Here is a 13,453-nt window from a genome sequence, read left to right as displayed (position 1 = left end):
CCAGCCCCGCAAAATATGTCGAAATAAATGTGCCCAACTTCGGGGATCATCCTCCAATTCGACTATTGGCTTGATCTAGAGCGAATCTTTCTTGTCTCTTCTCAATTTCACATGCTTGTCCGTTACACGACAAGTGTTGGTGCCGAGGTACTTTTGGCATGCAGGGCAGAAGCTGAAGAAGACCACTGGCAAGAGTAGCCTTCTGCCCAACGATTTCAGAATTCATTTGAGACCATCGAGACAAAGTGAATGGTACCGATCCATACACGGATTTCAGGCAATGCGAAGGTGAAAGCTCGACAACAAATAACTCCTAGCCCGTGTGAATGCAGCCTCTGTACGGATAGCGAAGATGCTGGAACGAGAATACTTGATATGTAGCTCGTATAAGAAGTAAGGTACAGCCAGGTCCATGTTTCCAGCTCGTAGACTTAATCGATGCGAGAGCTTGTTAACAGACTAGCAAATCATGGAGTTCATTAGCTGTGGAATTGCAATTGCGCCTTGAAAGAGTGCTATTTAGCGCATTGTATGCCAGCAACTGCACCCCTGAAAAGTTGTACTTCTTGTATCATAAAGGTCTGGCCGTGATGTCAGATCGACACTTAACTCACTCCAGGCAGTCGCTCTCACTCGGTTTCTCACCGAGGCTCCAGAGGCTCCCTCATGGCCTATCTTGTTCACCCCGGAGATTGCTTTCGTGGGTTCCACGGAGAACCCAGCCCTTGGCGAAAACTTCCCCGGAAACCGAGATACTTCCACCCCTTGATTCACTAACCCAAGCATCAGTGTGCGAGGTAAGATTGTAACGAATTGCTATTTGGCCACTGGAATGAGAGCCATGATTAGTTCTCAGAGGAAAAAATCACGAAGTCCTCAACAGCGATGGTATAGATCGTACGCCACTACGAGTGCATCTGGAGGAACCTTACTACATACATCCTCGGCCTTCGCTTGCTCTTTTTGAGACGGCATTGGGTACACCTATGCTGTTACATCAGTGACAACTTTACAGACTCTTCAAACGATCTTTGTACCTCTGCTTACGGCCAACTACTTGTGAAAAGTGCCCTTGAACCCTGCCTAACCCAGAAATTCACTCGGTATCTGGCTTGGATGGTTCTCAGAGAGACTAAGTTGGATATTGTTTTGAATGAATTTCATTATTTGACCCTTCCGAACGGCCTGGTAAAGCCGGGTGGTGGCTGAGCTGCGCTCCTATTAGGTGCAATGCCAAGGGTGGTGGGAGGGGCAATTGTAAACTCCGCAAGAGATTGCGAGAACACCTGAACAGCTAAATTCAGTCATACCCTTTGCATATCAAGACACATGTACGCATCTACATTGCATGTATCCAAACATCAGTCACACCGACTGTGAAAGGGAATTTTCTCATCAATGCCAAGAGCAAGTCCAGCAGCTTCGGCTGCTAGTGTTCGAAAGCCATTCCGACAGAAGGCGACTTTGTTTGCGTGTGATAATTGTCGCACAAAAAGAGTATGTTGTACATGCTTCCAACCGCTGAAGTACCTACTCATATTGGCAGCTCAAGTGCACATACAACGAGCGACCTTGTATGAACTGTAAATTGTACCAAAAGGAATGTACACAAACAGGAGGTCGAAAATCAAGTACTCCATCAAAACAACTGGTGGTCGATTCTGCCCTTGAGATGGCACAACCTATGGAACCAAGCCAGAATGCAACATCAAGCACCATCACATCTGCCAGTGATAGCACATATTTATTGAATGCAAAAAATACAACTCCCGATGGGCAAGGGGATCGCAACTTCATTGGCAGCCGTGAGGCAAATATCGGGTCTTCAAGCTGTACGCTCCATGCTGACCATCAACTCCAATTGCCTGACAACTAATTGAAGCAGACGACCCCATTCAGCAAAATGGCCAATTCGACCACTTTTTTGAGACCGAAATGTTAAGAATGAATGTTCCCTTCCACGATTTCTCTTTCCTTGGTGACCTGGTGACCAACAGCAACGCGACTGTCAGTGGAAGCTTACCAGGTGGTTCTACGGAGCCGCAGCATATGGATGGCTTGCACGAGCAAATTGAATCTCCATTTTATATGCAGACCCCTATTTCAACCCATGGCCAACCAGGAGAAAAGATATCCGGATTGGAGTCCTTGAAATCCCAGTCTGGACAAAGGGTAGCAGATAGTGGAATTACACCCGGTCTTTTCATAGCTCTAAGCGAGTTCAAGAGCGGTTTTCTCGGTAGTGTTGTGCTATAACCGTTCTGCTATGCCAGCTAATGAAAATATTATCATCAAATTCCACTGGAGCTACCCTCGCAAGCTCTATTCGCCAATCGTTGAGCAAATACCCTCATTTATCCTCCAGGCTAAACTTCGAATGGCTCGTGCAGGCAGCGAAGCACGTTTCCAAGATGGATGTGATTGAAACCATTGAGCTTTCTGCTGCACAACTGCCACCAAAGTCTCTGGCAGCCATTTGTATCGCATGTGGGTTTTCCCCGTCCTATTCACCTGGGATGACGACTCAACTGATACGGACCAACAAGCATACTTTAACAATGTCCATGTTTATTACCCCATAGTTCGGGGACAAACTTTTCAGTCGAGCTGGGAGGCATTCTATGACCCCGTTCAGAAGTCACATCATGTATCAGACTACATTTTGTTCTGTTTGATCCTTACGATTGGGGCTGCTAGTGACCGAGGGAACTCTACGGCTGCATCGCCACTCGACCAATTCTCCCGCGATCTGTTTCAAAAAGCTTGCGCCCTGGTGTACACTTCTTTGACCGAATCTTCCCTTGTAGCTTTGCAAGTAATTCTACTTCTTGTGGGTTTCGATCGCCATTATCACTAACCTATGCTGACTTAGACCAGGTTATGTTCTTGGAGCTCAATGGTCAGTACAGCCTGGCATCGGTCTTGTGTGGGAGTAGTATCCGCATGTGCCAGACCCTTGGGCTACACAGACAAAGTCCACTTGACTTCGATCTCGACCTCGATGAGATTAGGTACAGGTCTCAACTATGGTGGACAGCATTTCGCCTAGAGACGTAAGTTCCCCAAAAGGTTCAGAGGCACGAGTTGTCGTCGGTTGACTATCCATACCAGCTCTATCGCTATGTGCGAAGGCCGACCCTCAGCGGTTCGGGAGTCAACCTATGATACCGACATTCTTCCACTTTCCTCAGACAACCACATAGGTCCAAGTATCATCAACATTGCGTGTGAAGTCCATAAGTGGACTGCTAAGCTGACCGAACATTGCAACCGCTTCATCACCATCACCAGCTTGTGTGTGAGTACAGATGCAAGGATAAACGCCTTAATCGATCTTGATGAATCATTACTGCGTTGGAGAGATCAAATCCCTGTGGCAAATCAACCCGGGCAAGATGTAGTAACCGACTGGACCTCCTTTATACTTGTTGCTCCGCTCCATCTTGAGTATTTTAACCTCGTAAGAGCGATTCACTGGGCTTGCATTATGGCAATTAGAACTAGCCTGGACGCAACAGATGACCGATACAGACACTTACACCAAGCAAGTAACATGAGATGCTTATGGGCGGCACGCTCGTTCGTGCAGACTCTGAACAGGTTTGTTTTGTATCTCAACGCGTTTTGAAATAGGCTAATGTTCTCAGCGTTGCAGACGGTGGGACTGGCAGAAGTCTTTTTCCCATCGCGTATGTACTCAACTTTCTGCTTGATTACAAATTTTTGACCTCACCTACAGCTTACATAACGACCACAATGTGGCTGTTTCAGCCGTTCTTTACCAAGCAATCTGCGAAAGCCCGAACAAAATGGCGGCAAAGGCTGATTTGGAACATCTTCGCGCTGTGAAGTTACACCTCGAGCGAGATTCATTTTCCGGAGAATGGAGTTCCACGTTGCACAGCACAATGGCTACAATGATACATGTTGCAGAACATTTAGTACTGAACTAAAACAAAACCGATGGTATCTATACCTTTCTGGAGACAGCGAAGTCGTTTCGTACGACAGCCAAGATAAATGTAAATTTATTCCCACTAGTTGTGGGTTTTGAACCACGCCTGATGAATGCTCGTAACTAGGTACCTATATTTGTGGAGAACGAATCCTTCGTCGAATGAGCCAGTGTAAAGTGAGAGAACAGAGGAATTGTAATGAGATCTGAAATTCTGCAAAACTTTCTAGATCTCAAAACTAATGCTGGTGGTCTCCACCAAGCTATCAGGTCCATCGGACATGTGTTGCGGGTTCCAGTATGCTGCCAGTAGACTTGGGACCTTTTCCATACTTGTCACAGTTCCCACTATATGTTGGTCTGGGCGGACAAGAACAGCTGCGTCCCCATTCAGGCCAAGCACTGCAGTCCAATTTCCAGATTCGTCAAAGAAATCCCTTTCCAACTGCATCACGGAGATTGGGACTTCCTGTAAGTCAATTTGTTTCTTCATTGTAAGCCCAGCAGACGTCAGCAGGACGAAGGTGTATCCATCTATCAAATCAAGAGTCGACACTCGGTCGCCTGCAGCAGTCTTTACCCATTCATGGGGGAGGCGAACTCCCGGAACATTCTCTTTTCGATAATCTGAGGGCCCGCGAAGATGGTCTCGGCCATATGCGTAGCCCAAGACAAGATTGAGCGAGTCAAAATGATCGTGCTGGTATTGGAGAGCACTCTGTATTTCTTTCCTCGAAGCTTGGTCAGCCCATAAATTCTCCGGAGTCATTGCAGGCTTGAATATGGCGCTAACCAGGCGAAAAATGTTGTCTTCGTTCACTTTGCTCTGCTTCGAGTTCTCATTTGCCACGGCCCACCGCTCTAGGGTGATCGTGTCAAGAAATGAATCTCCCGTCCATCCCTTCTCGAGAGCATGGATCTTCCAGACCAAGTTCTGAATATCGCCAATGCCTGTATTCATACCCAGGCCGCCTGTCGGTGGAAATGAGTGTGCCGCATCTCCTGCCAAGAATGCGTGAGGTATACTTTTAGACCGATAGTTTGCTGCAATCTTCGGTGATGTCTTCCACAGTGTCACTCCGAGTTCTTTATAGTCGTTAGGCACCATTCCTATTCCCTATTTTCAGTTAGCAGTCACCACGACGATAAACATACTCTTCGCCTAACCTTAAATACTTGTGTTTGAAGAAAATCTGACGTGAAAGTCTCTGATGGAGTTGTGGAGGGGTCATATTGTATGGTGAATACCCAACTGTTCTTCCGATTGTAGGCAATGAAGACGCCCATGCCACTTGGATTCAAAATAAACCACAACAATCCCGGTTTAAAATGAGATAAATCAGCGCTGAAATGGATTGAAGCATAATTCAAGATGACTTCCGGGCTTCCATTAGGAGATAAGAAAGGAATTTGCAGGACATCCCTCGATTTTGAATTGGCACCGTCACAAGCAATCAGGTATTTGCTGGTCACAAGCTTTGTAACATCGCTTTCTCGAAGGAGGACGGTCGATGTAATTTCCTTTGTCGTTGGGTCTTCTGTGCAATTTTGCCATTCGTGCATTCGAAGGTGCTTAACCTTCCCAGTTTCTAAGGCTACTTGCAAAAGGTATTCCTCCAACAGTGGCTGCGCAACATTGAACATCGTCTCTGGAGAGGCGTCTCTTGCTGTAGAGCTTGCTACCGAAGAATTCAAGACTCCATATTCTAGGCCATTCATGGACGACGCAAAAATCACTTGCCCTGCCTCCTCGTCGGAAAGACCAACTTTTCTCATGGGGGTCAAATCCACGCCATATTGCCGGAGGATTTCGACGGATCGATTGTTGATGACATGAGCCTTGGGTTGTCCCATTCTTGTAGCATGTCTTTCAAGGATGACCGATTGGATTCCATAGCGTGCAAGCGCTATGGCAGTAGTTATCCCAACTGGTCCTCCACCAACGATCAGAGCCGTGGTGCTTTCGGGGAGGCCGTCATGACCAAAGCTCCGCGGTGATCCTGCGCACATGAGTGGGGACTTATCACCAAGACTCTCTTGAAGAACCATAGATAATGCTTATAAGTGACTGTTGACTGATGAAGTCCTGAAGGAGAAGAGTCAATTCAACGTGAACCGGGAATAAATAGCAATGCGTTTGCGCCAGTCACTTCAATAAAGCATTACTCGCTGAAGAGGTTATGTTGCCTAAAGACTGTTACTTACTCCGCTTTATGGATGCTCACATATGTCCCTGGAGACCTGGCTTGCTAGAGAGCGAATAATAACTTGTCACCATAGCGAATATCCACGATATGTGCAACATAGCCAGTCCACTTTCCAGCTGCCCCACACTCAAAGCCACCATTGGCTGGTGTTGTGTTATGAGACTTCGATTACACTTGAATCGCCTGATTTTTACGCTATATGATGCCCAAGTACTCTTAACATGATATCCAAGCCGCTGCAAATAACCGAGTTATAAAAATCCCATGGACGTTAGCCACCACGGGCTTGGCTGTTCCGGGGAAGGCAACCGAAGTCAATCCTGGGCGACGTGGGGCCCCGCTCAGGGTGTGGCCGAGGCAGGACAAACGACTGAAATATGGGATCGTGTGCTATAGTGGCATAGTGTTCATAAAGAATGGACAACAGCCTACTTGGGTTGCCTCAACATAATCTCACGCATTCACTCCAAGTCAATCAAATATTGAACTCGAAGCAGAATATTTTACCATGGCAATTGATTATGACAATGCTGGCACAAGTGTCAAAAGCCCATCCTACCTTGCTCATGTAGTCCTACGGACCAGTAATCTAAAGCCCATGGCTCAATTCTACAAGACATTCCTTGGAGCGCATGCGTCGTTCGAGAACGATTTCTTGTCTTTCTTGACTTATGATGAGGAGCATCACCGAATCGCTATTCTTCAGGCACCTGGGACAGCCCCTAAACAACAGGAGTCCTGTGGACTTGAGCATATTGCTTTCACATTCAACAATCTCGAAGACTTAGCTTTATCATACCGACAGCGGAAGGCGAATGGGATTTTGCCCGTTTGGTGTATCAATCACGGTCCTACTACTTCGATCTACTACCAAGATCCCGATGGTAACCAGTTGGAGACGCAAATCGATAATTTCAGCTCAAATGAGGAGGTTGAGAAGTTTCTCACATCGAAGGAATTTGCACAAAATCCGATTGGAACGGATTTTGATGCAGAAGATCTTGTGAAGAGGATTCAGGCAGGTGAGGATCACTCTTCGATAAAGAGACGAATTGAAATTGGACCAAGGTTTACGAAGTGAGCTTAGCACAAAATATTGGTTCCTGTGGAACAGGAGCATCTTTCCGGACGAGCCTAGAGTTTCGGTTTAAGCTCTGGTAACGGCCTATAATCGATATAGAGTCAAAGAATTGTATAGAAGAGAATGCATGTCATGTCTCTTTTCCAAGGTCTAAGTGCTTAACTCAGGATCTTTGCACTCGCATTGGCTGGTAAGGCCGATTGAATGTTCATATAAGGTAGTTCCAGTTATAATAAAGATGACTCCCTGTCTGAACACGAAAGACCCGTATATGACCGACTCAGTCATCATAATTCCAGGGGCTCGCTGATTACGTGCCACTCTTACCTGGAAAATAGTTGATGCACGATCCTGGCATGGTAGACAGATAAAAGACGGACCAGGGAGAAGCCAGGAAGTCCATGGGATGGACTACCACTCAGGTGCCTATGCTGGGTCATACCGAAGGCCGAGGCACGAAAGGTGGCACTGTCGTTATAAATTGAATTGGTCTTGGAGCGTGTCTAAGACATATGATTATAGCAATGTGAATGTCTCTCTTGACAAACTTCGAAGATGGCGTCTGAGCTCTCTGCTAATGTATTCGTTGCGCCTCCAACTCTCATGAAAGCACCGGACGGCCAAAATGCCGGAACATGGCCCCCTATTGCCTGTACACTTGTCATCGGGCCTAGGTCTGCCATACTCATCAACACACCTTTCACGATAGCCAACACGATTGCATTGGCAGACTGGGCGCCTGAAATACTCGGTCAAAAGATGCTGGTCGCTATATATGTTTCTCATGGGCTTGGTGATTTCTTTTCCGGGCTACCTACCCTTCGCAAGCGATTTCCAGATGTCAAGACATATTGTACCCAAACAACCTTGAAGGCGATGAAAGCTAGTGTTGAACCTCAAGCTTTCAAGGCTTTCTCTTCACAATTTCCAGGACAGATCGATGACCAGCCATCACCAGAGAACGTCGCTGAGGCTATTCCCACGAGCAATGAACTGGATCTAGACGGCTATAAGTTAAAAGCAATTCATGTCGGCCAAGCAGCAGTGGCAGACTCAACAATAATATGGGTACCTAGTCTCCGATTGGCGGTGTGCGGTGCTGTAGTCTATGGTTCTGGCCATCTGATGCTCGCAAACTGCCATACAAAGATTTTGAGGCAGGCTTGGATAACCAGTATTGAGAAGATAGAATACTGGGCCCTACTAGTATTGTCTGTGGTCATTCGAAGATGGGAGAAGTCGCGAGCCTTTGGCATCTTCAGCAAAACAAGGACTACATTGAGACCTTCAGTTCTCTCATTGAAACGGGCAAGGTCAAGACAGCAGCCGAGCTTACTACGGCTATGACGAGCAAGTATCCCGATCGATTCAACATCGATGCATTGATTTACAGCTCCCAGATTGTCTTCAGGGAGGTGACCTTGCCAGAAGATTTGTCCTAGACTTTTGTACAAAGCGTCTTTTAGCCATGTCGCCCGCTGTGCTCAACAATTGTAAGGTGGAGTATTAGCTACAAGACCTCGCATCATTACATCTTCTCTTGTGCAAACCATCCTCCACATATCTTAAAGTACAACTAGTGTTAATAGTTTTCACCCATAAAGATAAATCAACGCAGCGTTAATGATTGATCGACGACGCCTTAGAACATCTGTCTGTCTTTCATTTCCACGGGAAGGAAGACCATTACGAACGCGGCAAGCCAGATGCCTCCAGCTCCTAACCACAAGATCCCAGCACTACTGGTGGCGAGATAATGTGCTCCTAGGAAAATATTAACATGGGCAATGATCCATGGCAAATAGTAGTACTTGCCTGCAAATGGAGCAACAATTCCAGCGATGCGGCCAAGACAGGACAACATGCCACTGGCACTACCACGATATGTCGTATCAAAGAGCTCAGGGGCTGAAGCGTACAAGACGGCATTGAAATACTATAATCAAAATGAGTCAGAAAATTACCTCCAGAGCGAAAAGGTAAACTCACAGTCTGCATAACATATTCGAGAGCATTCAACCCCACAAAGCCGGCAGTGCTTCGTACTTGTGTGTACATAGCCATAGAGAGACCTTGGCAAATTGCGGAGAATACGAGTGACCACTTTCTTCCAACAAGGGGTAATTGCACGGATGCCAGAGCAAGGACAGCGCCGATGATACCTGGCAGATAAATATAAATATACTGTCGATAAGTCTCCGTGACATTGGTTTGGCCATTGGACACGTTATAATTAAGAAGGACGATTGGTAAATATTGACCTGCCAAGTTGAATGACCAGTAATCACCCTAGATTTAAGAATAAGTCATGTTGAGGTGTTTCTGTGAAACATCGGGCTTACCATGTATGCAATCGCCAGTAAGACGAAAATGAAACTCTGTAGTTTGCTGTTGAACAGCCCCTTTAGATGCTTGAAACTGTTGAAGAAATTCTTCAAGACATTCTTTGTGGTCGCTTTAGGCGCGATAGGTCCCTCTGCACGGTCGATGGCCTGGAAGTCTTCGACTGTCAAGATCGGCGGTGGTGCTTTGTTGAACTTGGCAATCTTGTGCAGCACGTCGATAGCCTCGGCCTCTTTCCCCCGGCTGATAAGAAACTTCGGGGATTCATGAAAGTGAAACACGAAATAGCGGAGGAAGAACACCAGTAATGTCATAAGCCCGAGGGTTATCACCTCATAACGCCAGCCCATGTTGCTCGATACCGTGCAACAGGGCTCACCCAAATCGACGGCGCGACATGACGGAAGAGTGGGGTCGCATCGGTATTTTGCAGCTGTCCCGTAGGCGATTGCTGAAGCAACGACCACGCCAACTGGTTGCCACATTGAGAGCAACGAGACGAGGAATCGCCGGTTTTGCGGGAGAAATTCGAGCGCAATTGTAGCGTCAATGGGAATATTGCCACCTAAACCGACCGAGGCCAGAAAGTATATGCCACAAATCGCTCCATAGTTGTATTTAGGAGCAGCCTTTAGAATCATCAAGTATTAGTCAAATGGTATGAAGGCTGTCAAACAGATACGTACCAATAAAAGGCCAAACACAGAAGTAATCAAACACGTAAGGTTGAAAGCCCACTTACGGCCTATGACATCAACGAGTAGACCAAATGTCAAAGCTCCGACTCTGTGATCTTTTAGCAACTGGATTCGACGGTGACAGTTCCACATGAACTTACGCCAAACCAGCATTTGCACATGACCAGATATTAGCACTGCAACCGAAATCGTTAGAAAGTCTAGGGATATATCGTCCATGAACTGAAACCTTACGTGTCGCTAGCCGATACACCCATTTCCTGGCTATTGGTAGTCAGCCACCATTTTCATTCTGCGAGAAGCCGAAGACTACTTACTAGACGGCTGAAGCGATCAGCCCGACTCCTTGGGCCCATGCCAAGTCGAGAAAATAGCCGAAGCCACATAGAAACCAGATGCATATCTGATATCTCCCAAGGCCAAATTTGTCAAGTTCGCTATTTTCGTAAAGTGAGAGAGCGTTCGAAGTTGGTTTGGTGTATACATACGCATTGACAAGTGCTGCCTTTTTTTCAAACGTTGTGAGAGGCTTCGCAGCAGTACCTTTCAAGATTGCCCCGAATGATAGGTCGGTTTCGGAAACGAGCTCGAGATCATTGTAGATTGGAATTGATCGGCGAGAAGTCCCTTTTTCATTTTTGTCCAATTCTCTCGCGACATGTTCATCTGACCCTGAGTGAGGATCACGAGGCCCGATGTCCATATCAATTAGTGTGAACGGTTTTTAGGTAGATCGGGGCCTTAAAATCCTCTTAGGTCAAAAATCTTTAGTGTTAATGTTTGTTCTTGTGCGGCAAATTGGAGATGGAAGTCGATTGCAGTAGATAGCACCACGAAAGTGTGAAGATGAAACAAATTGTTGGGTTGGCGACAAGGTAAGTATATGCACAAGAGCCCAGATGAGGTGGGCCATCTTCCCGCGTCCCGTGGAGTCTAGATTGAGATCTCAAGATCCTGGCGGTACGATGAAAGAGTAGACGATCCTCAAGGCCAGAATATTAACGTCATTCATCCTGGTACCAGCATTAGTTGCAGATCGAGATGCCTTGTTTCCCCCAATGTCTGCTGCACATTAGGCTTCTTCACTCACATATACTGCACAGGTCTCAGTGGCCCATCAAGGCATCAAACGATATTCGAGCTCAGCACAATATTACTCATTGATGTTTCTCTACTCATTCTTTCGACCGGCTACGCCTAAATGCCACACGACGGAAATCTTATCCTGCAACCATTCTGCGAGTGGAATCTTGACGTCATTGACTGATATTGAATTGGTTTTCTCGACCTGTCAAGCTGTCACCCGAAAGTCTAGGGATTTTTAGGTTCGGACATATCATTACCGGGGTGCAAAGCTGATGACGGATAGCATTCCCAGCCAATGTGTAAACCAGATTCACAAACTTGCACCCATTTGAAAAGAATTTTCTGGTCTTCATGCCGATGGTGCTTGTTCGAGTTGCATAGCTAGCGCATCAAATTGATTGGCAAAGCTTCCCGTATACTCGCTCCTGCTTTCACGCAAAGCCGATTTAACGTGCACCTGGTTGTCGGTAGAGTCGTTTTCGCGTTCATACTTTCCTCTCAATCCTTCCTCTTTCGCCACACTACTACCCAATATCTGGTCAATTTTCCAAGCAATTCGCTCGGCACCTTGCCTCGCTCCAGCCAGATTAGCGGCACCTGGCCCCAGTCTCAGGCCGGCGAGGCCGCCGGTCAAGAATAATGGTATATCATCATTCCACATGAGATCATTCGTTATCCTTGCGAGACCGTCAATCGCCTCGATGGGATTCTGTCTGATGAAACCGTGGAGGCATGTGACGTTTTCGACCCTTGGCGCGTTGCCTGTGGCGTACTTGATATCGTCAATATGTCTGGGAAAACCCAAGACTACTTTCGACAGCCTCACTGCCCATGTTTGAGCTACGGGGTCCCAACTGCCACTCACAATCTGAGTATATGAAAGTATCTCCAGACGACCACTTGATACATGTTGCTGCAGGATCTTGTCGAATTTGGGAGTGATACTTCCTCCGTTTCGAGCTTGTTTTAGTAATTCGATTCGCTCTGGTAAATTTGAGTTAGGTCTGGTTCAAAAGTGCTCATTTTTGTGCGGTTTCACTTACCCTCATCTGTGTCGGCTGACCAGAAAACTGCCATTTCCTGGTTACGAACTTTGGAGACCCATTCGAGATCAACATCAAAATGCTTCAACTTATATCGGCCTCGGAGCAATAACCACACTTTGCTTACGCCTTGACGTATAAGCAAATCCGATACTTGAGCACTCGTCAATCCACCTCCGACCACAACAACATTTGTCGGTGCCGATGTCGAAATTTTTCTCTGTATATGCTCGGGAAGATGTGCGCCGCCAGTCGTGTCCAGACAGTGACAGACGCTCCCTTGTTGTGGATTCAGGAGTCTACCATCTTGGGGGATACATGGCCTCGTCCCAGCGCCCACGGCAAGGACAACGGTCTTTGCTATATACAGTCCACAATTTGTAGTAAGAGAGAATACTTGGGTGCCTGGATACTCATCTACATATCCGTGCTCGATATCAGCCACTTGGCCACAGTGAACAAGGTCTTGCATATGATAGCGACTAATGATATCGTCGCAGTAATCGTCAAACAAAGCACTCGATGGCGTGTAGTAATCTATCCTATCACGATCATCTATCCTTAGATGACGACTTATTTTCCTTCCTTGGTTAGCACGGTTTGTCTGACGGCTAAGTGTGGTTTGCTTACTTTTGGCGCTGCTTCTTCGTTCTGTGCTTGCTTATCTCTTTTCCAACCACATTGGGTATTTCTTCAAGCTCACTCGAACGATTGACAAAGTATGAAAACTCCAACAAACCGTCGCGATCTCGCGGGTCCGGATGAAAGAATAGCGGACTTCTCAAATGGTCAATATGGAGATGTCGGAACCTTGCACGCCATGCTGCCATCCACTCCCCGGAACTGGCATCAAGGACGACCATTGACCTTTGGGATGAGACTGCTGCGTTGCAGGCTCTCTTTGTCTGTCCTTTCCGTGCGGACTTACTTTCATTTTCAATGCTTTCCGACCTGTTGAAGCGTTTCCAATACCTCGCGTGCTCGTCATCGGTGAAAAGTGCCGCTGGAGTGGACTCCCTCAGCCTAGCTGCCACTGCTAA

At 46.8% G+C, this 13,453-nt stretch overlaps 5 protein-coding genes across 5 annotated transcripts; 2 read left to right on the top strand and 3 right to left on the bottom strand.

Moving 5' to 3' along the window:
• Positions 1-4,181: 4,181 nt before the first annotated feature.
• Positions 4,182-6,004, bottom strand: LTR84_006713 (uncharacterized protein; the record flags this gene model as incomplete). The annotated part of the gene is made up of 2 exons (XM_064850271.1): positions 4,182-5,072; positions 5,123-6,004. The coding sequence occupies 2 exons, from the start codon at positions 6,002-6,004 to the stop codon at positions 4,182-4,184; spliced, it is 1,773 nt and encodes a 590-aa protein (XP_064702753.1).
• Positions 6,005-6,670: 666 nt separating this feature from the next.
• On the top strand, positions 6,671-7,243 carry LTR84_006712 (uncharacterized protein; the record flags this gene model as incomplete). Its single annotated transcript, XM_064850270.1, has 1 exon — positions 6,671-7,243. The coding sequence occupies one exon, from the start codon at positions 6,671-6,673 to the stop codon at positions 7,241-7,243; it is 573 nt and encodes a 190-aa protein (XP_064702752.1).
• Positions 7,244-7,798: 555 nt separating this feature from the next.
• Positions 7,799-8,685, top strand: LTR84_006711 (uncharacterized protein; the record flags this gene model as incomplete). Its single annotated transcript, XM_064850269.1, has 2 exons — positions 7,799-8,311; positions 8,506-8,685. 2 exons carry the CDS (start codon positions 7,799-7,801, stop codon positions 8,683-8,685), a joined length of 693 nt encoding a protein of 230 aa, XP_064702751.1.
• A 200-nt stretch (positions 8,686-8,885) lies between these two features.
• LTR84_006710 (uncharacterized protein) lies at positions 8,886-10,987 on the bottom strand (the record flags this gene model as incomplete). Its single annotated transcript, XM_064850268.1, has 8 exons — positions 8,886-9,179; positions 9,233-9,532; positions 9,586-10,215; positions 10,273-10,372; positions 10,425-10,460; positions 10,519-10,548; positions 10,602-10,721; positions 10,773-10,987. The coding sequence occupies 8 exons, from the start codon at positions 10,985-10,987 to the stop codon at positions 8,886-8,888; spliced, it is 1,725 nt and encodes a 574-aa protein (XP_064702750.1).
• A 732-nt stretch (positions 10,988-11,719) lies between these two features.
• Positions 11,720-12,447, bottom strand: LTR84_006709 (uncharacterized protein; the record flags this gene model as incomplete). The annotated part of the gene is made up of 2 exons (XM_064850267.1): positions 11,720-12,354; positions 12,414-12,447. The coding sequence occupies 2 exons, from the start codon at positions 12,445-12,447 to the stop codon at positions 11,720-11,722; spliced, it is 669 nt and encodes a 222-aa protein (XP_064702749.1).
• Positions 12,448-13,453: the final 1,006 nt, after the last annotated feature.

This window comes from Exophiala bonariae, assembly GCF_035927105.1.
Source record: "Exophiala bonariae strain CCFEE 5792 chromosome Unknown scaffold_26, whole genome shotgun sequence".
Lineage (NCBI taxonomy): Eukaryota > Fungi > Ascomycota > Eurotiomycetes > Chaetothyriales > Herpotrichiellaceae > Exophiala > Exophiala bonariae.
The sequence above is the reverse complement of the archived record's forward strand: the minus strand, read 5'-3'. Positions and strand labels throughout refer to the sequence as shown.